This window comes from Astyanax mexicanus, chromosome 19, assembly GCF_023375975.1.
Source record: "Astyanax mexicanus isolate ESR-SI-001 chromosome 19, AstMex3_surface, whole genome shotgun sequence".
In the NCBI taxonomy this organism is placed as follows: Eukaryota; Metazoa; Chordata; class Actinopteri; order Characiformes; family Acestrorhamphidae; genus Astyanax; species Astyanax mexicanus.
This window is the reverse complement of record NC_064426.1, coordinates 5,351,813-5,376,959: the sequence shown is the minus strand read 5'-3', so window position 1 is coordinate 5,376,959 and position 25,147 is coordinate 5,351,813. Positions and strand designations below refer to the sequence as shown.

Here is a 25,147-nt window from a genome sequence, read left to right as displayed (position 1 = left end):
AACAAATCTGACCCTGTAAAGAACTTTATATATATATAAAAAATGTACCTTTGAGTACAAAAAAAGTACTCATATCATACCTTTGTTTTTTAGAGTGTAATAGTAGCAGGTTGTTTCGATTGTGGTTATTAAACAAATCAATACATAACCAGTTTATGGAGCATTAACTGTTATCATCTTTAGGTTCAAATTGGCAGCAGACAGTATAACAAATGTTTGAGTCCATTATTCCTGAATTAATCCCATTAGAACATTCTCCAAAAGCCCCTCTGCCCCTGTTTAGCCGCAGCAGCCTGGACCTGACCGCTGAAGGCTGTTTAGGCTGCTGACTGGACAGTACACGCCAAGAGTGGACTTGGGGTTAATAGGGGTAATTCATCTAAGTGGCAGGAATACTATTACTGGCACCATTCCCTCCCTGTCTGCCTCTCTTTCTCTCTCTCTCTCTCTCTCTCTCTCTCTCTCTCTCTAACTTTCTTTCTTTCTTTCTCTCTCTTTAATCCTAAACAGATCTACACTACTCTCTGTGCAGGTGTGTGAGTAGGCCATGGCCTGAGCTTTATGAATCAAGGCCGTATCATCTGTAAAAGAGAGAGAGAGAGAGAGACAGAGAGAGAGAGAGTGTGTGTGTGTGTGTGTGTGTATATATAATCCAGTGTGTAGATTTGCCTGTGTGTAGATCTCAGCATCTGCTGCTGGAGGCCGCTGACGTAAGCATCGGTCAGTCAGAGTGTATTTAAACCTGCAGAGACAGAGCAAGAGAACACACACACACACACCCAGAGGGGTCTCCAAAGCAACAACGATACCAAAACACACACACAAGGTAAGACCATCTTCAATATACTGTAATTTATTTTAAATTCTAGTCATCAGCATTCAGATCTGTAATGTTATTTCATATTTTATTGAATTATAATGTTACAGTTATATTAATGATTTTATTTTTTATCTTCAAGTTATGTAGTGATGAGAGTTAAGAAAGTAAGAAGTATGTTGGCCTAAACCATACTGAAAGAGCAGGGGTGTCCAAACTACGGCCCGCGGGCCATTTGCGGCCCGTTTCCTTTTTTGAAGCAGCCCGCGAGGTATTATAGAAATTGAATGAAAGTTGGCCCGCTGTTAAGCAGGTTTTTATGTGAGATTCAAAGTTTGAACGCTAGGTGTCAGAAACGGGCCAAAGAGTCTAAAAGCGGAGAGGGTGCGCATTTCTAGCACAGAAAAATGGGCCAAAGAGTCTAAAAGCGGAGAGGGTGCGCATTTCTAGCACAGAAAAATGGGCCAAAGAGTCTAAAAGCGGAGAGAGTGCGCATTTCTAGCACAGAAAAATGGGCCAAAGAGTCTAAAAGTTGCCGTAATTAAGGAGTTTAATATTAAGAGACATCATGAAGTTAAACATCAATTTGAAAAATCTTAGTTTACACAACACTGTCAAAGATAAAGATAGTAAGTCAAGTAAAATGGTGTGTAAATGAAATAATCAGGAAAATGTATTATTTAAAGTGGTATATTTCATTATTTTTTTATTACAGAGTCTGTGGCCCGTGACTTCAAATATATTTCTCCTTCTGGCCCCCAACAAAAAAAGTTTGAGCACCCCTGTGATAGAGAATGGTTAAAGAATACCCCAAGCAGTATGAATAAATTTTAGTTGACTGTGTGGCTTTATGCATTTAAAAAAATTATCCACTAGTGGTCCCTATAAGGTCTGTGTTTAGCATTTATCAGTAAAAGTTTATATTCATTATAGAATATAGTTGTATGTCTATATATTTAGTATTTTCTTCGTATAATGTGTGAATTAGTAGAAGGTCTATATTCAGTATTTATCAGTCTCTATCCAGACAACCTAATGAAAGGAAGAGCAAGAGTTACCTCTGTTGCACCTAAATGCTTCTTTACATAGTATTTTTTGGTTTTAACACTTTTAAGTTACTACATGATTCCTTATGTGTTCCTTCATAATTTGGATCACTTCAATATTAATTTATAACAAAATAAAAGAATAGAATGAGTAGGTGTGTCCAAACTTTTTTCTTGTATTATATATAGAGTAAAAAGGTCTGTATTTAGTAAAATATACCAGTTCTGTGATCTATATGCACTTCGACAGCTCTGGAAAAAAAATAAGAGACAACTTAAAAATTGAAAACCAATGGAATATAATCAAGAGGAAGATGGATGATCACAAACTGCTTGAATTTTTGCACCAGGAGTAAAGGCATAAAGATATCCAAAAGCAGTGTGTAAGACTGGTGGAGGAGAACATGATTCCAAGATGCATGAAAACTGTAATTAAAAACCAGGATTATTCCATCAAATATTGATTTCTGAATTCTTAAAATTGTATGAATATGAACTTGTTTTCATTGCATTATTTGAGGTCTGAAAGCTCTGCATCTTTGCAAAATCAGTAGTCTCTAATTTTTTTGCAGAGCTGTATAGACTATATTGTGTGTTCCACAGGGAGAGACTGGAAAGAGATGTCATCAACCAGTAGCAGTTCCAGTAGCAGTAACATTGGTGTCAGTGATGTGTCCAGCTGCCCAACTCGAGCCATCAATGGACCCACCACACCCAGGAAAGGACCACCAAAGTTCAAACAGAGGATGACCAGACACTTCAAGAGCAAACCGCCCAAGAAGGGAGTGAAAGGGTAGGGTTAAAGCAGGGGTCTTTAGTTCCAGTCCTGGGGGGCTACGGTTCTGTATAGTGGGGTTTATTTCGGTCATACTATACTTTTTTTTCCACACAGATTTGGAGATGAAATCCCTGGAATGGAGGGACTGGGGAATGGTGAGTACGATGTAGGACTGTTTAGGACAGTTTATATTCAACGATAATAAAACATATATGAAATAAAATGCTTCTCTGGAGAGCTTTTGTTTACATCCCTCCCCTCTCTCTCTCTCTGTCGCACTCGGCGTGACTTTAGTTTCTTCCGTTCTTGTTTTTTCCACCCGTTCTCGGGCTCCCTACCTCCTTATAAGGGCTTTTTTTTTCCTGGTCATGTCCCAATTCAAGAAATAAACTCTTAAAATAGATCACTCTGTTTGAAATACATCTATATAATATATGAGTTTCACATTTTGAACTAAATTACTGAAATAAAGTATCTTTTCAATGATATTCTAATTTATGAGATGCACTAGTATAAGGAACAAAACACATGATTAATAACATTTATTATTTCACACAATGATTTCTTTACAGACATAAAAAAAAAACTTGGATCAGTTCTTTTATTCTTTATTGTCAAACAAACAACTGTACAAAAGTAGAGGACATTATTACGGTTCTCTTAAAAACTTTTTTTTTTTTACATCTGTATGAAGACCAAAGCTGATCGCTTGCGTAATAATAATGTTCCTAATGTTTACAGAATTAAGGCTCTTTATACAAAACTGATAAATGAATAGACTGCCCAGACATACATTATTAATATTTTTTTATACTGTCGGACCGAAGCTGTTCTGTTTTAAGATACAATTTTCACAGAAAACAATTTTTTAACATCGACATCATGAATGCAGTTATTCATTAGCTACAGATAGGAGTACCTTCACTTGTTTGTTAATTCGCAAAATTTGTACAGTGCAAATACTCAACAGCAGGAGACCCTGTGGACACTGATTAGCCAGAACATTAAAACCACTGAGGGATGAAGCGAGGAGCAGTGATTATTTGGTTATTATGGCACCTGATAGGAGGTGGGAGTCAGTTAACAGTCAGTTTTTGAAGTTGATAAGCTGGAAGCAGAACAAATAAGTCAAGCTGTGATGACTGGACGACGACTGGAGGATGAAAACATCTCCAAGTTCTGGGCAGGTTTTGTATTATTTAGGTGTTATTAGTATGCATTGGACAATACCTACCAAACGCTGATCAATAAATAAGAACTATTTGCTGAACTGGAGGCTCTCACTGATTTGTGCAGAGCTTAAAGAAGGCTAATGTTAGTCTTGGTGCCAAAAAGGTCTTGTGGAGTGGTTATAATGATATGGCGGTTTATGGATGCATGTTCTGAAAAACTGTATAAAATCTTCAGCAAGGCTCAACATTGTGTCTGGTCTTGCCAGAACATTAAATCAATAACACTGTGCAAAAAAAACGTAAATCTGTGTGAGATTTTCTCAACTCTTCACAATCAGTGAAAAGAAGTGTTGAAGAAATGTATCGTTTGATTAACAAAAAAACAACAAAAAACACATAGCTAAATTAGCCTACGTTCGTAATAAAATGTTGAGTTTCTTTGATTTGACCAAATTGGATGATCACAAGCCATCAAACCAAACTGAACTGCTCGAATTTTTGCACCAGGAGTAAAGCAGCATAAAGTTATCCAAAAGCAGTGTGTAAGACTGGTGGAGGAGAACATGATGCCAAGATTCACAAAAACTGTGGTTAAAAACCAGGGTTATTCCACCAAATATTGATTGATTTCTGAACTCTTAAAACTTTAGAAATATGAGCTTGTTTTCTCTGCATTATTTGAGGTCTGAAAGCTCTGCATCTTTTTTGTTATTTCAGCCATTTCTCATTTTCTGCAAATAAATGCTCTAAATGAGGAAATGTCTCTTATTTTTTTCCAGAGCTGTATTATATGGCTATTATACAGATTTCTATTGGCCACTTTCAACTTTAGGAGGGGAGTCTGAAAATGAGTGAAAAATGAATTAAAATCAAAACATAGCTATAATCAGTGTACTTTAATTACGAAGAGCTGATGAAACTCTCAGCTCAGCTCTAATTTTGGCTCCACCTGGTCCAGCAAACTAAGGCAGTCACTATGGTTTGAATCGTGGATCAAGCATCAGCAGCCGGAGTCTGAGAGAGAGCAACGAGCAATGGTGGCCATGCTTTCTTCACACATCAGTCCAATAGTGTGATGTTAGTCAGCACAGACATCTGTTAGCTGATGTATCAGAGCTGGGGATCCGGCGCTTTCCTCTGATTGCATTGGCTTCTATCGAGGAGGGATTTGAGCAATTTGTCTAACATTAAATAGAAAATGGGGTAAAATTTGAAATGAATTATTAAAAAAAATCAATTTAATCGAAAGATGCTTTAACTTTGTCCTTTATGTCAACAGGATCTTTTAAAAATAATAATGGTGCTTTAAATGGTTCTTTAAGCAAATTTTGAGCAATTTTTGTTCCGTTAAGGACCATATCAGTTACAAAAAAAAAAAAAAAAAAGACTGTAAAGAACCCTAAACTTTGTCTAACATTTAAAAGGCTCTTCACAATCGTAGATCTCTATTAAACTATAAGCCTCGTTCACCAATACATTCCTAAGAATTTACCTAAAATTCCCAAGAATTGACTTAAAACTCCCAAGAATTTTCTTAAAATTCCCAAGAATTTCCTTAAACAGAAAGTCTACATTAGATTTAGGATGTGTTTTAAAATGCAGAACAAAAAATTAGCGAATGTCGGACTCTCAATATTTTAAGACGATCTTCTTAAGACTGCTTGGTGAATAAGGCCAGTGATTCTTAAACCATTTGAAGTACCATTATTTTTAAGATTATATTTAACATTAAACATATTAAACAAAATGCCAAAATCCAAAAATGCAAGAAATGTGAAAGAACATATAGATTTAGGGGTGATGAGAATATGATGGATGAAAAAAAAAACAAAGGCTTCAAAAGCAATAAATAAACACAGTGGTGCAGCAGTGCAAAACGTAAAAATGCTTTGTAATGTGCTCGCTTTGTAAACCAACAGGCAGCAAAACGTCTACACTCTAACTCAACTGAGCCCTTAAATTATTATTAACAAAAGACCTGGATACAATATGAAGAGTCCAGAAACTAAAGAGTGTGGAAAGTGTCCTGAAACACACACCAGCTTCATTAAACAGTCTGTTAAATCCCAGCCTTCGTTAAAACACTGTCTTTCAGCTCTGAGACCCGGAGAGTTTTTTTCTCAGAATCAGTATGAATTCTCTGTCTCTGAAGGAAATGTCTTCCAGGTGTATCCAGGCCTTTACTGGTATCGCCTGTGGGCTGCAGGTGTGTGTCCGCCATGTCTGGAACGTATTTAATCTGTTGAGCGTCTCCAGATCCTGCCTGCTGCAGTCAGGGGGCTCCAACAGCGAGGGTGGGCAGAAGGCGAGCGAGGGTATGGAGGGCCGGTGGTCATCATGTGTGAGCCAGGTGCAGCTCCTCCAGACCATGCTTACCCAGGTGATAGCGAGCAAGATCCTTCCTGGTCACCAACCCAACGACCTTCACATGAAAAAAACAAAACAAAAAAAAAAAACAGAGGACAACAGGCAAGACTGGATTAAGAACTGTTTTGGTTGTCAAAAACTAGTCAGATACTTTATTTATTATTATTATTATTCTTATAGCTATTATATTATTACTTTTATTATTTTTAATACTTTTGTATTTTTGCTTTTTATCTTATTTTGATTTTCTTTTATTGTTATTACTATTTTTATAATTATTATTGCTTTTCTTTTTGTTAGTTCATTTATTTACAAGTTAGTTTTAGCTAATTTTAACCCATTTTTGTTGTATTAGTCTTACTTTCTTTTGATTTAAATTTTTTGTCAATTAAACCATACTTAATTATGATCATTAATTTTACCATTATTATTATTTATTATTATTATTATTATTATTTATTATTTTTTTGTATCTATTTTTATATTTTATTTACTGCTATTTTACAATAATGAAATTTAGCTTTTATTTTCTCTGTTATGTCAATCCCTGTTTCTGTAAATGCTCGGCTACATTGAAAATTAGGGCTGCCCTCAATGTACATCAGAATTAAAATAAAGGTTGATTGATTGATTGATTTATTCTTTTAACAGAGAATTTCTAGCAAAAATTGTCGTCAAAAATCCCAAAACTATGGGAGCGGACCTGGAAGTGACATTTAATCCTGCAGGGGATCTGTAGGGAGTTTTCCCCAATACAGTAAATATACCGCAATCTCTATACATAATCAGAACGTTAAACATATTTTCTTTTTCTTGTTCTTTGTGAAAAACAATACAAGTCTATGGTTAGAATTTGTCTATGGAACACCACCAGTGAAGTACAACTGAGATAGGTAGGTGTATGTTTACAACAGTCCTGTTACCCTGGTTAAAAGCATAAAACTGTCTAGACCTGGACTACCCTGGACTATGTGTAAGTAACTATGTTTACATAGTAACTATGTTTAAATAGGATCTCCGGTGGATTTTGCATTTTACAGAGACTCTAAGACTATAGGTCAGTGGCTGAACTGCACTTAATAGGGCATTATTACACATGTTGTAAAGTAACATATGAGATTGCAAAGACAAAGACAATGCTATTAGTGTAAAAATGTCTTTATTTTAAAATGTTTCTAACTGTTGTCTCGTCTCGCTGCTTCCTGGTGTCGCATTGCTGTTAGCAAATCAGAGGCAATACGTTTGCACTTGTGAATATTTGTTAGCGAGAACCAAACTGTAATGATGTCATATGTGTATTTTGTCGCTGTCCAATGAAAAACAAGTATCTCCATTTGTGTCGATTTCTGGTTTACTACGTAATTGTTACACACAAACCGTCCCTTACACTGAGCCAAAATGTATTGATAAATGGATCAATAGAAACGCTTCAAAATTACCTAAAATAAAATATTTTTACATTGACTTCCATTGAAAGAAGGCTTTTTCTCTCTCCTGGAAAGTTGCTGTTTTTTTCATTGGATAGCAACCATATACACGGATACTGCAGTGCTTTTTGTTTGTTTAGAGTGAGAATTTATTATTTATTACTATTATTAATACATGGCTTGTTGGGTTTGGCTAATACTTGAACCCACACGACTGAAAAACCAATAAAGAAAATGTAAAAGAAAAATTCAATAAAATAAATAAAACCAATAAATACTAGACAATTACTAGTCACATATAAAGACAATTAGAGGAATTTTACATAAAATAAAAATAATAATAAAACTACACCTAAAAACAACAAATTCAACCTGGATTTAAATCGCTAGTAAACTTCTTACCCTGTTTTCATCATCCACCACCACCAAGTGCCTGAGCCCCAGCGGCCGGAACAGCTTAAACACACGAGGGAGCGACGTTTCCTAAAGAAAAGCAACAGCAGCAGCAGGCTCAACAAAAACAACACTGCTATGTAATGGTTCCATAAAGAACAAAAAATGAAATTTATGAAATCAAAAATGTTTTTTTAGAAGCAAAAAAAAAATTGAATTTATTCAAAGAAATGATATAAATATTGCAATTTTCAACTTGTTGTTTGCAGCCCCCTAGTGGGGTATGATGGTACTGCAAGGAAAGTATGTGCCAATTAAGGCTGGCTTATTACCGCTTCAAAAAATTAAAATACTTAAAATGCGTATGATTAGGACAGGAGGGAATGTGTGGTCAATTGCTTGGGCTGGAAAAGTCTGAGATTTTTTATTCCCCCCCAAAAAGTATAAAGCCATTCTAGAACATTAATTTAGTGAGTCTAATGAGTCTGAGAACAGCAAGTTATAAGAAGGATCATCCAGGATACATCCATCAGAACCAGAACAGACCAACAGTGTCCAATTCTTCAACCCTGGCAAGGATTTACAGCAGGGAAACCCATGGTAAAGAAGCACATGGTGCTTTTCCCCCCCTTTTATTTCAATGTTCTTCGCCTTGATTCAGGAAAATTACCTTTATTTTCACTTTGTATCGGCACATGTCTACATACTTTCGAACATACAGTGCTTAAACACTGCAGAGTAACTAAGTAGTTACAGGGTATACCTGAGGCACAGTGTAGGGGGTCGGGTTCATGAACTCCGTCAGGTCCATCATGCACTCCCTCTCGTCCTGGGACACGTGGATGGACTGGATCGGAGGGAATCGTGGGTAGGCATCTCTGAAGTCCTTCAGCTGCAGCTTACGCTGACTCAGCCTTGAACGAGCCCTCTCCACAAACACCTGAAACACAAATATCATACTCATATCAAACAGCAGGATTAATTCAGCTTGGAAAACAGTTAGCATTATCAGCTAGCCATTAACTATTATGACTAATTCACCATTTTGGGCTTCATAATAAAAGCCATTAGGCCGAAACATGTTGCAAGTCCATTGTTGCAATAACAAACATCCAGTTTTTATTTTATTTAAACTACTTAATTTTACTTGGATTTTACCAAGTAAACCTTTGATCAAATGGTGATGATGGTCAAATATTTAAATTATGTTAATTCTGTTTAGCATTTAAAGCAGGTCTGGTATCTTTTATTATTCCAAAGCCACATATTTAAGCTATTAATGTAAAAACGTATTAGACTATATTTACTCTTTAAGACACATTTGAGTCGTCTAGAATCTCCTGTAAATAACCTTTGGTATGTGTGAGCGTCTGCTATAATAGTTTTGTAGGTTTTAGGTGAATAAAGGAGCAGCTATAATTAAATAGTCTAGTGTTGTAAGAGATATACAGTATTTACACCATCTGTTACAGACTGATATTCATTACAGGGAGCTTTTAAATCTACAGCAATTATTCATTCATTCATTTATTCATTTATTTATTAATTCGCTACTCAGCTCAAAATTCAATTGAATTGTATAGTTTAAAATAGTTTCTTAGCAAAACGTGATAATTGCAATTAATTTGAACAAATTAATCACAGCTTGCCAGCACTAATAACAATCATATTAATGTTTTAATAGTAGTGATTACCTTGTGCTTCAGAAGAACGATGAGCTGAGAACGAAGGATGAGGCCGCAGAGCTTCCCGGGCTGTGGGAACAAACAGAACAGGGTCAGCAGAGGTCACAAAAACACACACACAGACACACACAGACAAACACACTGCAGCAGTACCTCTTCACTGGCAGCAGCCTGGATGATCACAGGGAAACCGTTGTGATTGGTAGACGTGTTGCTGAGAACATCCACGATGGTGCCCACCTTCTCCACTCGGTTAAAGCAGGTAACTGGAGAGCTCATGACCTCTCTGTTAAACAGACGAACAGAAGAACAAAAACCTCATTAGTCCTAATTGCTGTACAGAGCCTACCAAGGCCTAATATGTCCCAATTAATTTAATGGCTCCCTTAAAGAGAAAGAGAGAGAGAGTCTTTGGTTTTACTATGAGTGAATGAGCTACGGAGCTTCTGAGTTTCCCCTTCTGAAGTCTCCATTGCTCCACCAGTCGCTCGCGTTCAGTAAAACCTCTTTTCCGTCATGTCTACCTACACTAATGTTTGAATATAATACTCCTGTTTTAATGGGAATGTTACATTCAGTCTGGCTCCCTTTATAAACTGACCATAAATCTTTTCTTGTCCATAAAACTAAATAAGACTAAAAGCTAAATTACCTTGCTGTCAGCCAGTGAGAGGTAGCAGGAGCCTCCCAGTGCAGGAAAGGAACACTCTGCAGCTTAATGTGTACATCGTAAAGGCCCTGTTAACAAAAATCAGATATGTTATTGCACAGTTATAAGCAAATCTCTAGCTATATTTAAAAAAGCTGATTATTAAAAAAAAAAAGCAGTAAACACAATCTTATCAGCAAGTTATTATCACTATTATACTATTATTATAATTTACAACTAAAAAGGACTATAATAATTATGGTACACATTTTTTTTATAATGCAAATGTTAATATTATTGCATATCGGATTACGTAAACAACTAAACAATATAAAATAAAACGATAATAAGAGTAACCAAAAATATGCAAATGCTTGGAAACCCTACTCAATTAAAACGTCTCAGCCCTTTGACTTCCACAGTTCCCCTTAATTGCCATTTCTTAATTACTTTTGACTGTGATAACTGAGTTATTTAAGACCTTTTTTATCACATATTATGTATATATACTGCACTACTTCATATCTACGACTACTTACTTCCACACTTTGTATAGCTTTTTGTATTTATATATTTATGTATATATTTTAAAGTTTTAGTTTTAGAATTTTTATTTTATAGTTTAGAGTCTTATATCCCTCACTGTGCTCTCTTATTGTACTACACTTATTGTTTGTTTGTTTCTACTGTGTTGTGTAACTGATACTGGCTGCTAAATTTCCTTCGGGATAAATGAAGTAAGTATCTATCTATCTATCTATCTATCTATCTATCTATCTATCTATCTATCTATCTATCTATCTATCTATCTATCTATCATATTTGCTTAGTCATTGGTTTAAAGACAAAAAGATGCATTACATTTATATTATGCTCTATTAATGTTAGTTCTTCATTAATTCTTGAAAAGTTAAATAAGGCCAAAAATATCAATCTTTTTTATTTATTTATTTATTGAATTTATTTATGAACTGTTCTGAAAGCTATTCCAACTTTTTAAGTTTATTTCTTTTAGGTAGATTAAATATCCAGTGACTGAATTCTTCAAGTGGATTGATTGAAAATGTTTCATCATCAGGTACATAAAATGGACCAATGCATATGTATGTAATATATAGGTTAAAAAGGAGAAAAATACAGTTTTTAAATGTCTCCCAATGCCTTAAAAAGACTTCCTGGTTTTAAATGCGTCCCTTACTTCAATAAAATAGTCTCCCACAATCTTGGCAGTCAACAGCACCAGCATGATGGGCAGACCGTAGGTAACGTTTCCTGTCGCTTCCACCAGAATGACTGTCAGACTCAGCGTCATTCTCACAATTCCACCTGAGGAATAAAAATAGCTTCAGCGCAGGACACACCTCAATCAGCTGCTATAAAAACCTCAGGAACTCAGTGTTCCTCTGTGAGCACATGCAATACAGACAGACAGCAAACACTACGACAATACAGCATTCCTGAAGTCTCCTGGCACAGCACAAGGAAGCTGCTCTAAACATTTGACATGATTTTAAAACAACCCAGTGACTCACCGAGCTGAGCTGCAGCTCCCATCAGCGCGTACTTTCCAGGATCCGCCCATACCTAAAAAAACACAGACCCAAAAAACACATCAGCCGCTCTGCACAGCTCTATCAGCACTTTAAATATATATGAAAGAACAAGAAAAATGTTTATTTAACCACATGAATATTAGATCTTCATTTTATCAAACATTGAAAGACATCAAATTTTAGAAACAAAAAAGAGAGCACTTAAAAATTGAGTTTCTTTGATTTTACCAATTTGAAAAACTCTGGAATATAATCAAGAGGAAGATGGATGATCACAAACCATCAAACCACCAAACTGAACTGCTTGACTTTTTGCACCAGGAGTAAAGCAGCATAAAGTTATCCAAAATCAGTGTGTAAGACTGGTGGAGGAGAACATGATGGCAAGTTATTCCACCAAATATTGATTTCTAAAATCTCTTTATGAATATGAACTTGTTTTCTTTGCATTATTTGAGGTCTGAAAGCTCTTCATCTTTTTTGTTATTTCAGACGTTTCTCATTTTCTGCAAATAAATGCTTTAAATGGCAATATTTTTTTTTGGAATTTGGAAAGAATGTTGTCCGTAGTTTATAAAATAAAAAAACAAACAATGTCCATTATACTTAAACATATACCTATATATAGCAAAATGAGTAGTTTTTGCCATAATAGCTTCAATAGGATATGGCAAAAGTCATGGGACACGGTACTAGATTATGTCCCATGACTTCTGGCATGTCGTTGTATGGTTGTATTCCAAAAAAAATGCTTTCTTTACTTTCTTGAAGCATTCATTTTGTCTATTACCTGATAGCTACATAAGTTGGAGTCAGGGGGTCGAGGCACAAACTTACCAGTTTTCCGGTGGTCATGAGGGACAACAGTAAGCCGAAGAGCCGCCCCCAGGCTGCCCCGATCAGCAGTGAGGGAATGAAGACTCCTGCTGAAACGGTCAGGCCGTACGTCCAGCACGCCAGGAAGAAGTAGGTCAGGGTGAAGAGGCCGAGGGTCAGCGGGTTATAGGTGCCTGAGAGAGGGCAGGACACACGTCAAACAGGGCAAAGACCAAACTGTGGGCATAAACCCACCCAACAACTGGTTTGACTACTGCAGTGCAATGCTAACGGGCCTCCTGCCCTGCGTTGTAAAACCACTTTAAATGATCCAGAAGGTAGCAGCATGCCTCATCTTCAACAAGCCAAAACCAATGGGCACGTCACCCCACTGTTTATTAAACTTCACTGGCTCCCAGTTGCTGCACTAATCAAATTCAAAGCTCTTACAATCGCCTTCAAGGTGATGACAGAACAGCTCCTTCCTACCTGCACTGATCACTACTGAAGGCTTACGCTACCTCCCGGCCGCTGCGCTCCTCCAATGAACGTCGCCTCGCTTTACCAAACAAACATTCACACAAAGCAATCCAGACTGTTCTCATACAGAGTTCCCCAATGGTGGAACAAACTACCTTCTACTACCAGATCAGGAGAATCTCTCACTATCTTTAATAAACTCCTGAAGACAGAGCTCTTCAAAGAGCATTTACTCTCCTAACACCTCTAACTAACTACCTTCTACTACCAGATCAGGAGAATCTCTCACTATCTTTAATAAACTCCTGAAGACAGAGCTCTTTAAAGAGCACTTACTCTCCTAACACCTCTAACACACTAACTACTTCTAACCTCATTTCCTTCTTCCCCTCCTTCACTCCTCTATTCCACTACTCTTCTTTGGGCTCCTTTTGCCATGCTGAGCAATATGAGATCAAATGTTAAGAGTGTCTCCACATTTATAACGTGTTTGCAGAGGTGACATGCATAAACCAATCAACGAATCAGACACAGCTTACTAACATCAATAAATGTGATCAGTCAATATCCACCAAATCTGATTAGGGCAAAAAAAATCTGTATGGATTATTGAGGCTTGTAATGTGAACTTAAACTGGAGTCAACGTTAAAATTCTACAGCTCATTTCTACACTGATTACACTATACTACAAGTGCCCAATTATCCAGCCAGCTGTTTTCCTCGAGTCTTAACACTTTACAGACGTTTTTAACAAGCTCATACACCTCTCTTGGCAAAAATGGTGCGTACATGTGTCTAAATGTCGCATAACAGCTTTGCAGCGCTTGTAAACACACCGCCTAATTTAAAGCGATCCAGAAGGAATCTGAATACCTGCAGCAGGGGAACATCTGCTGGATGGTTATAGCCCAGTTAACACGGTGCTTTCAGAAGGCAACACACCACAATCACAAACAAGCTTAAAGGAATACTGCAGTGTTTTAATGCAACCCCATCTCCACCTGATAATACTCAGTGGTGTGCAGTTAATATAGTGGGTACCCCTTCTGCAGCTCCCAGTCCCAGTCAATCAGATAAGAGTCCTGTAGCAACTGAAAAACACAGACTAATTCTTTGAATTAGTGGCTGTTTTTTATTTTAGTTAATTTATAAAATATATGCTTATAGTTTACAATAACTATAATATATATATATATATTTATATTTCCATATTAAATATTATGTAATGCTTTAAATGCACCTAATGTCACCCCTCCTCTGAAGGATGACTGCACACCACTGCCAATACTACTATAATAGGGCTGCACGATATTGGAAAAATTTACATTGCAAATATTCTTTTTTCAACGATATATATTGCGATATTAAACAATGCAGGGCCCATGATGTCACCAGCCCCACCCCACCCACCAATCAGCACCGAGCTCAACTCAAAAGAGCAAAACAACAGTAATCTGCCCTTTAATCAGGCATTTATATGGCTTTGTAAAAGGTAAATAAGAGTGTTTTTTTTCTGGGAGTAAAAGCATGAATTCAGCTGTAACTGGAAATATCTGCGCAAAACTGTGCTGGGCTTTCAGCACAGCTGTCTCTGCAGTGCTCCCTCAGGTTTAACTGTGCTATAGGTTGGTGTGGATGATGTGTTTGGGTACTTATCACAAAATGCATAGCAGTAAATCAATAACACCCCACCTTCCCCCAACTGGCATCCAGCCATTTGCGGCTCCCTGCTATTAGGGACACACTACTACTGCTCTTCCTCTTGCCCTGCCTCTAAACCCATACATCACCCAGTGCACTGCCCAAAGTACTCCTCCTGTTTTTTTTTTTTTTGCTTTTTTCAAATTAGAGCTGAGGGTGGGGCCAGCTAAAATCAGGGGGTTTAGTGACTCTTTAACAATCAGGTTTGATTGATCTGATTCATTACACATGTCATTCTTATATATGTAGAAGTGTCAGTCTACACTAAGTAATTATAACGCTGATGCATCTGTGCCACCCAGCCCTGTGGCAGTATGATGAAGTTGCTAAGGGCCTCAGCTCGGAGCTCAGTACTAGAGCTCTACTTCTCTGGGAAAGCTATCAGCGTCTGGCCTTCATGAGTGGGAGGTGAGTGTCAGGGGGGTGGAGTAGCCTGGTTGATCCAGTCAGCTGACTAACAGCCCTGTGTGCAGTTTTAAATCTGCTCAGAGACCCAGCCAGCCAGAAACACACAGACACACTACTCACTCCACCAGATGGAATTTACACAAATAAATAAGCAACAAGAAAAAGGATTAATGAGTGTGGACTGTGGGACTATCACTATCTATTGTAATATTAACCAAGTACGTTACTGACTGTTTTATAAAATCAATTAAGTAATCATTCCAGAAGCGGCAAAATAATTGTTTGGGACAAAATCTAACAAAACATTTTTAGTGAAGGCCGAATTTGCCTTCAAATATTTGTTCACTATTCAATTTTTGAATTTACATCAGCAATGCTATTCTAATCATAATTTTACACCAGTAGGGCTATTTAATCATAGATGTACCTCAGCTGTGCAATTGTAGTCATAAATTTAGCTTAGCTGTGTTATTCTAATCATGGCTTTACCTCAGCAGTACAATTCTAATCATACATTTAGCTCAGCATTGCTACTCTTATTATAAATTTACCTCAGTAGTGCTACTTTAATCAAATATTTACCTCAGCAGGGCCATTTAATCAAAATGTACCTCAGTAGTGCTATTCAAATCATACATTAACCTTATTAGTGCTATTTTAATGAAATATTTACATAATCCGTGCTATTCTAATCATACATTTACCTCAGCAGTGCTATTCAGCCGCCAGACTTTGTTGTTAGCTCAGCTAAATCTTAGCCCTAAACAGCAATATGTAAAGAGGTAGCATACTAAGACCCAGTGTGATAAATTATGCAATTTTTTCATTTAATTTGTGCATAAATTGTTTGTTATAAAGTATTTAATCATTTTACTTATTCAGATAAACACCAAATACATTTTTGGTGCCTCCCCTAGTAACCGGAGATGTTTAATTAGGTCAAACTATGAAAAAGACTTAACTCAGCCGGTCTGATCATTACTATAACACAGAAAACACACACACACACACACACACACCTGGGGGATTATGGAACAGACTTCTCACGCTCCTCTCGGGTGTGTTGAAGAACGCTGTTGCCATGGCGTTGTATTCTCCATCAGCACAGAAGAGCTGAAAAGCAGAAACATCTTTTCAATCAGAACAGCTGGAGTAGGAGCTACACTAGCAACTGCAGCAGATCATCTCTACCACCTTAAAACAACTAACAAATAACTGCATAAAATAACAGAAGACTAATACAGCTGCTGCTGCTGCTGCTTCAGAATTGTAAGATTTTAAGAACGTTATAAAATTGCAGTTACAACATTCTGCAGAGGGCTTTTAAAGGGTAACAATGGATTCAGGAAGTGGAGATACATGCTTTTACACCCAACCCAGTCCAACCTGATTTAATTAACCTGATTTGCAGTGTGACTGTGTACTCTAAACCTTTATACATCCATACCAAACACAAGGACCTCCTTTTAAAAAACAGAGCTTTGACATAACCTAAAAATAGGGCTGCACTATTTTGGGGGAAAAAATAGATTGCAATATTGTACTTTGATAGTTGTGGCATGAAATGCATGGTTTAATTTGCCTTATGTGAGCTTCCTGGATCTGGATTTCTTTCTTTTTTTATGCAGATATTTGTTTTCTTTTGTTGGATTTTGGTCTTTATGCCCGAAATCCATTTGAAGCAAAAACTTTGTGGGTTTTTTTTTTTTCTTTTTTTTTTATTGCAAAAAATAGGGCCCTACACTGCAAATCCTTAATAGTTACACTGAATAGTAGTTCAATGCTCTTATTAGAAAATTTCAGCTTAAATCTTGAGTATCTATGTGGAAATCTATCCCCAGAGACCATGCTAAAGAAAGTGCTCTAAATCTGTTTGTGTCATTATGAATAATACTTAATTGCAGTGCTTTTTTGCTGTTATAATACAACGTTACAATGTTCTTTATACTATGACTCTTTACCAGACTTGGAATAGGCCATTTGAAAAAAAAAGGAGATTATAAAGTGTGATGATTTTGAATTTTTTTTTTTTTTTTTACAATGGGGTTCAAAAACACTTGTATTGAATCTTTTATCTCTTAGAACCAGAGTTCATATTATGAGCATAAAGCCAACTCCAGAGTCGCACAACATGACCACATCATGAACTGAAACTCACAAAATGTCTGACACTACCTACACCATGTTTACAGACTTCTTATTCAAAATACACCCACCTGTAGAGGATAATCCTCAGATGTCACCGTTTCCAGAGGCTGGCAGTCATTAGAGAAATAGATCATAGCGAAGGACACGGTGGCCGTCACCGCGGCGACCAGCATGGCCTCCATCACTTGCAGACACGGCCGGTGCATGTACCTACAGATCATTCAGTTAATGATTAAGTTAATACAGCAACACCCTCCCAATCCGCTGAAATCACTTCACTCAAAGATCTTTACCTGATCCTGAAAATCGTCAGCCAGTAGTTGAGAACGTTGAACAGCGCTCCCAAAACTCCACCTGAGGAGGAGCAGAAGAATAAATTTGTCTCTCTGTGTTCAGAAACAATACTATATATATATATAAATATATAAAAGTGAATGAGGTCAAATACGGAACTTACCTATCGCTCCCATTATTATGAAGAGAGGAATCTCATAGAGACTGTACTCCACATTCTGCACAACAAAACAAAACAAAAAAAAATGCAATATATACATATACAAACAATATAACAATATTAACCTAAACAACTATCTAGAACCTTCTGAGGGCAAACTAGATTAAGCATAGCTAACAGCTAAAAAGTACTTAAGTATGGCTGTTATGATCACATCTTATGTCAACTAAACTTCTTTTGTTTTCTGCCCTGTCACAATAGCTCTTTTCTTTACGATAAATATTGTTTAAACAATAAACAACATTCTTTTGTATGTGTAAATACAGATATACATATTAAACACTGTTCTTAATTTAATTCAACATACCAGCTCAATCACATTAATACAATTTCCTCAAAAACACTGGTTTTGGGGTCACGGTACAGATAATTTTTACCATACAAAGACAAACCAGTCATTCGTTGTGCTAATAGAGGTGATGATGCAGGGTTTACTTGTCTATTAAGTTCTTTCCAGAGCCCAAATATGTTTTATCTGAAAATATATATATATGTTCTTTTAATCCTTTTAATCCTTTAATCCTTTTGGCGATATGACAAAACACTGAATTAATACAATTATTTCAGCAATACACTACTGCAACAGTGAAAATAAAATGTTATTATTGCATATGATATGTTATGGCACACTTCTAACAGAGAAATTAAATAATACAAGAATTTTATCAGATTTGTAACAGAAGTTAATTATCCTGAATGTCATGATATTAATAATAATTCACTCCATATATCTCCATATATCCAGGTTTAAAGTAAAATAAATGATACTGGACGGATATAATCTCTATAGTCTCTAGTAGATAAATAATGGGGAAATGAGAACAGCGTGAATTTTTTCTTTTGCTAAAAACAGCAAAAAAAAAAAAAAAAAAAAAAAAAAAAAAAAGTACCCTGATGTAATAAGAAGTGGATGATAAGGCACCATTTTTAAGGGTATAATATTGTTCACGAAATTAAAAAATGTTGGCGATATTAATGCGTATATATATGATATGGCACACCCCTAATGATCAGCATATTTACTGTGTGTTAACATCTGATTCTTGCCAAGATAAATGGAGAATGAAAAATAATGGCAAGTCAAAAATAAAAAAGGAAAAACAAAAAAGTGATAACTTACATCCATGTCGAATCTTCCGAAGTTGATGAGACCAGGACTGGACAGCTCTCCAGGTTTTTTGTGATAAATACTCAGGAAAAAGTTCAAGGTGAACGTGGAGACCATTGAGGCGAAGAACTAGATGAAGAAAAGAGAACAATTAAACAAAAAATAATTTTTGTTTTTGTACCTCCAAAATACCAAGAAGAAAAATATCTGAATTTTAATATGTCAATGGTTTTAGTAGGTAATAATTAATTTTTGATTATTTGTATTTTATCTATTTCTTGAAAACAACTACCACAGTCACATCATGTCAAAACACATATCAGATAACATGGAAATGAGCAGTTTTCCAAAAATAAAAGACTGCGTATTGAATCAGCAACTCTTAAAGGCAATTGATCATATTTCAACACAAATCAAACATCACTAATAAACACCCTCAACCTCTGTGATGACTGTAAAACAAAAATCCACTGATGGCTTTAAAGTCCCAATCACCACAATAATATGCATTTCCAAAAATAATATTAATATTAATACTATATATTCTTGTACTCACAATCCTCCAGGTCAGCATCTGGTTCCAGAAAGATGCTCCTTCTTCTAAACTGAACAGAACTCCACCTATTATCAAAAGGAGGAAATAAAAATATTATATTTCTTTCCCAGAAATAACTGTGATAAACAATACTTGGTGGTTGGTAGAACAGTTTAGCTGTGAAATAAAGGTGATTGGATTAAAATCCCAGCACCACACTGAGCGGGTATTACTGGTCCTGACCCTCAGTCAAGACTTTTAATCCTCCACTGCCCCAGTCAATTCTGTGCTGCCCCCAGACTGGACTTCATCAGACAAGAAAACCCGACCCTTATATATAAGCTGATGAACTTATCCTGTGCAACAGAGACAACTCTTGGCCTTCCTTTCCTAGGGTGGTCCTGGTGAGGGCCAGTTTCATCATAATGTTTTTAAAAGTCTTTGAGACTGCACTTGGCAATACTTCGGAATTTCTTAACATTTTTCAAATTGACTGACCTTCATTCCTTAAATATTAAGAAAACTATCATTTTTAATACATTTTCTTTGCTTGAGCGGTTGAGAAGTTGTTGCAATAATCTGGATTAGAACGTTACTCAAATATTCACTATTTACTGTATACCTGTAACTCTACCTCTTCACTACTTTACTTCTACTGATGCTCTCAAACACTTTATTAAGAGACAAGAAATTCAAGTAATTAACTCTTAATGAGTTCAGCACAGCTGTTAACTGAAAGCCTGAATTCCAGGTGACTCTACCTCATAAAGCTGACTGAGAAAATCCAGCCAAGACGTGCAAAGCTGTTACCTAAACAAGAAGTGCTACTTTGAAGAGTCTAAAATATTAAAAGATTTTGGTTTGTTAACTGGTTTGTTTAACCATGTTTTTCTTCATAGGCTTAAGTATTAATCTACAATGCATAACATTTTGAAATAATGAAAAATCAGTGAACTTAAGGTGTAGCTAAACTTTTTACTGGTACTGTAAAAAGTGTGGCTGATGCTGTATCTGTTACTGTAAATGCACTCTTCGGCAATTAAAATGATACAATTTGATTTATGTAAAATATGTAGCATGATTTCATACTTACAAACGAATTATCATTTTGTACACACAAGATCACCCACTGCGTGTAAACAATTTAGCAGTTTTTTTTCTTGCTTTTTCATTGTTTTGTTGTTTGATAGCAGTGAGGGGGAAGGGGAAATAATAATGGGGAAACAAACAAAATGGTAATGATGTAAATGATATATTACACATACAACGGTGAATGACAATAAACTTATAGTAGCTAACAGCATTCATTAGAAGGAGTATCCACAAACATTTGGACATCCAGTGTATTTTGCACAAGACAGTTAAATTAGTTTTTAAACACAGGCCAGTGTTTACCCATCAACAGTGCAACACGTGCACACCACAGCATGCAGCAACACAGTGTAACAACATGAAGTGTCAGTCTTACTACCTAATCCAAGATTACAATAAACAGAGCCTGTCTGTGTGTCCACTCACCAACAGGAGCTCCAAACGCAGCAGAGACTCCAGCAGCAGCTCCAGCAGACACAAAGTCTCTCTTCTCTGTGTCCCGGCGGAAATACTCAAAAATCTGCAGGAGAAAAACTGGCCACGGTTAGAAACCTGCACTGACAGAGTTACTCAAAATACTATTTCTACATGTAACTGCAAGCTGAAAACATAGGTTTAATATCTAATTTAAATAAATAAATAAATAAATAATATAAGTGTAAAAAATGGCCTCATATATCAGAGGAAAAGAATCTAAATTAAATCTGGGGTAACAGCTCGGTAGAAAAAACAAAAATTTATCAATTTTTTTTTTTTTTTTTTTTTTTTTAGATTTTGGCAGTTTCGCAATGGTCATTTTAATTTTAATAGATGGCAGCATGTAAACTGAGCATGAAGCGTTACCTTAGGGGACCTGTATGAGTTGTGAGATTTTATCTTGTGAGTGAGGCTGAACACCTGTCAACACTGCTGCCATTGAGCCGCTAGCTGCATTCCAGTGTTCTGAGTTCAATAACTAAAGACTGGAATAAACTATATAACCTATTAATCTGACCAGCACTGGAAACAATAAAAATATACTATATATATATATATATATATATATATATATATATATATATATATATATATATATATATATACAGTTGTGGTCAAAAGTTTACATACACTTGTAAAAAAACATAATGTTATGGCTGTCTTGAGTTTTCAATAAGTTCTACAACTCTTATTTTTCTGTGATAGAGTGATCGGAACACATACATGTTTGTCACAAAAAACAGTCATAAAATTTGGTTCTTTCATAAATTTATTATGGGTCTGCTGAAAATGTCACCAAATCTGCTGGGTCAAAAATATACATACAGCAACAAAATTTGTCAATTTTGGTGATGTAGCGAGTTGTGTCAATCAAATTAGCTTCATGTCATGGCCTCTTCACTTCTTGTAAGTGATTCTGATTGACTACAGCTGTTGACTTCTCATGAGCCCATTTAAATAGGGCTCATTTGACCCAGTGATTAGACTCAGCTACAAAAGCTACAATGGGAAAGTCAAAGGAACTCAGTGTGGATCTGAAAAAGCGAATTATTGACTTGAACAAGTCAGGGAAGTCACTTGGAGCCATTTCAAAGCAGCTACAGGTCCCAAGAGCAACTGTGCAGACAATTATACGCAAGTATAAAGTGCATGGAACAGTTGTGTCACTGCCACGATCAGGAAGAAAACGCAAGCTATCACATGCTGCCGAGAGGAGATTGGTCAGGATGGTCAAGAGTCAACCAAGAATCACCAAGAAGCAGGTCTGCAAGGATTTGGAAGCTGATGGAACACAGGTGTCAGTCTCCACAGTCAAGCGTGTTTTACATCGCCATGGACTGAGAGGCTGCCGTGCAAGAAAGAAGCCCTTGCTCCAGAAAAGGCACCTTAAGACTCGGCTGAAGTTTGCTGCTGATCACATGGACAAAGATAAAACCTTCTGGAGGAAAGTTCTCTGGTCAGACGAAACAAAAATTGAGCTGTTTGGCCACAACACCCAGCAATATGTTTGGAGGAGAAAAGGTGAGGCCTTTAATCCCAGGAACACCATGCCTACTGTCAAGCATGGTGGTGGTAGTATTATGCTCTGGGGATGTTTTGCTGCCAGTGGAACTGGTTCTTTGCAGAAAGTAAATGGGATAATGAAGAAGGAGGATTACCTCCAAATTCTGCAGGAAAACTTAAAACCATCAGCCCGAAGGTTGGGTCTTGGGCGCAGTTGGGTGTTCCAACAAGACAATGACCCAAAACACACATCAAAAGTGGTAAAGGAATGGCTAAACCAGGCTAGAATTAAGGTTTTAGAATGGCCTTCCCAAAGTCCTGACTTAAACCCCATTGAGAACATGTGGACAGTGCTAAAGAAACGGGTTCATGCAAGAAAACCATCACATTTAGCTGAACTGCACCAATTCTGTCAAGAAGAGTGGTCAAACATTCGACCTGAAGCTTGCCAGGAGCTTGTGGATGGCTACCAAAAGCGCCTAGTTGCCGTGAAAATGGCCAAGGGACATGTAACCAAATACTAATGTTGCTGTATGTATATTTTTGACCCAGCAGATTTGGTGACATTTTCAGCAGACCCATAATAAATTTATGAAAGAACCAAATTTTATGACTGTTTTTTGTGACAAACATGTATGTGTTCCGATCACTCTATCACAGAAAAATAAGAGTTGTAGAACTTATTGAAAACTCAAGACAGCCATAACATTATGTTTTTTTACAAGTGTATGTAAACTTTTGACCACAACTGTATATATATAATTTTATAATTTAAACTTCATTGTATAACCCTGAAAAGAATTATAAAAATAAATAAATAAAATAAATAACCTTGAAGTCCCTCTTTAGTGAGGTGCTCCTGCCCTGCGACACACCAGCTGCCACCACAGCTCCAGAGTGGATCATAGGCCCTTCCTGGGGGAGAAAAGAGAAAGGTATTAGTATATAATTCCTTTCTAGAACGAGCATTATCTATAGTTGAGTAATATAAATTAAAAACATTGCCATTAACAATCCTCCAGTAAATGAACCTTCCTACAAGTTACACTTCCCAAATTCATCCTTAACACAAACTCAATTAGAAAATCAGGAATCTATGAGTTTAGATAGATTAGGTAGGTTGAACTAAAGCCTAAAGGTAGGTAGATCATCCATGGTGTTTATATATAAAAAAAAAAAATAAATAAAATAGTCAGTCTTTTAATCCTCCTTCTCACCTTTCCCACAGCCAGGCCTCCCGCTACAGAGCAGATCACACCAAACACCTTCACCAGTAGAGTCTACACATACAGACACACAGACACAAGAGAGAGAATTATAGTACAAAAAAATATATTTCCTTGAGATTAAAGTTTGTTTTTTAATCTGAACAACGTAAATATGACAAAAATACAAAAACAAAAGAAATCTGTAAGGGGAAAATACTTTTTTACACCACTATATGAAGTACTGTAATATCTGTCTATAAAAAAACAAAAAACAAAACAAAAAAAACTTAGTCTGGCTAGCTCTTACAGCCAGTTTTTTATTCGCTTCATATTGGTGCAACATTACAGCAACCATGAGGTAGTGGTTGACTAGTGAGTTTCAACATTGATAATATTTTCCATGTCAGATTAGGGTTCAATTCCCAGTTTGGCAAGCACACCACAGTAAACTAATAATAGTCAATGAAATTGTATTCTATATAATTTATATTGTGATCTATTATATTACATACATATTACACATATTACAGAATATATAGCATTTTACAGAATGTGAAGGATGCACTGCTATGGCTTTAACTGTTTAAATCCATGACACCAAACACATACTACATTTTCTCTGTACTGTGTTATTCTATAGCAGATGAAGGGCCTCTAATTTGGTCTAAGTCTGTGGGGCAGGGGTTGTTTACCTTGAGCCGGACGACTCGAGGAACCTTCACTCCGTTCAGATAGCATTTAATCTGAGGAATTCCACTACCTGCTGCAACAGGCTGAAATACAGACAAAAGAAAAAAAATCAGACAGATCGAATCACTCCACTGTGGTAAAACTGGAATTTACAGAGGAAGCCAGGAATAGAAAGGAGAATTGCAAGACAACACAGTCCTTTACCTCAAAGAACGCAACCGCCAATGCACCGACCATGACGAAAGCAGAGTTCAGCACCGCCCAGAGGATCAAGGAGATGGAGAGACCTCCAACTTCTGTGAACTTCTCTATGTCTGAGTGATTGGTTAAGGAAATGGTCAACAATAAAACAAATTACAAAGCGATGGACTTTGGAGAGGGGGATCTGGTTAGTGTTCTAATTGTCATAACAATCTGTTATGCCTGTTTTTACTACAGAACACCAGTCAGTTACAATCGTCCTGTCTTTTAAATACCTGGGCAGCATCTCATTAGAAAGCTGTAACATTGACCACGAAATCCACAAACAGATAAAAGCAAGCCTCTGCAACCTTGGCAAGACTCTGATGTAGTTTTTTT

At 36.5% G+C, this 25,147-nt stretch overlaps 2 protein-coding genes across 2 annotated transcripts in view; one reads left to right on the top strand and one right to left on the bottom strand.

The window, feature by feature from the left end:
- Positions 1–775: 775 nt before the first annotated feature.
- On the top strand, positions 776–6,051 carry LOC103022544 (retinal cone rhodopsin-sensitive cGMP 3',5'-cyclic phosphodiesterase subunit gamma-like). The gene is made up of 4 exons (XM_049468263.1): positions 776–826; positions 2,467–2,656; positions 2,756–2,796; positions 5,966–6,051. Exons 2-4 carry the CDS (start codon positions 2,484–2,486, stop codon positions 6,049–6,051), a joined length of 300 nt encoding a protein of 99 aa, XP_049324220.1. The 5' UTR covers positions 776–826; positions 2,467–2,483.
- Positions 3,234–25,147, bottom strand: part of clcn7 (chloride channel 7) — a 29,763-nt gene continuing 7,849 nt past the window's right edge. The window contains exons 6-25 of the mRNA XM_007245554.3: positions 24,773–24,882; positions 24,571–24,651; positions 23,888–23,950; positions 23,502–23,585; positions 21,117–21,210; positions 19,620–19,684; positions 19,076–19,192; positions 17,899–17,953; positions 17,735–17,795; positions 17,510–17,651; positions 16,313–16,406; positions 12,725–12,897; positions 11,867–11,918; positions 11,533–11,660; positions 10,338–10,423; positions 9,839–9,971; positions 9,695–9,754; positions 8,764–8,940; positions 8,010–8,090; positions 3,234–6,235 (exon numbers count right to left, since the gene is read on the bottom strand). Coding sequence (XP_007245616.3) covers positions 6,149–6,235; positions 8,010–8,090; positions 8,764–8,940; positions 9,695–9,754; positions 9,839–9,971; positions 10,338–10,423; positions 11,533–11,660; positions 11,867–11,918; positions 12,725–12,897; positions 16,313–16,406; positions 17,510–17,651; positions 17,735–17,795; positions 17,899–17,953; positions 19,076–19,192; positions 19,620–19,684; positions 21,117–21,210; positions 23,502–23,585; positions 23,888–23,950; positions 24,571–24,651; positions 24,773–24,882 — 1,943 coding nt within the window. The 3' untranslated portion in view covers positions 3,234–6,148. The remainder of the gene's footprint in view (positions 6,236–8,009; positions 8,091–8,763; positions 8,941–9,694; positions 9,755–9,838; positions 9,972–10,337; positions 10,424–11,532; positions 11,661–11,866; positions 11,919–12,724; positions 12,898–16,312; positions 16,407–17,509; positions 17,652–17,734; positions 17,796–17,898; positions 17,954–19,075; positions 19,193–19,619; positions 19,685–21,116; positions 21,211–23,501; positions 23,586–23,887; positions 23,951–24,570; positions 24,652–24,772; positions 24,883–25,147) is intronic.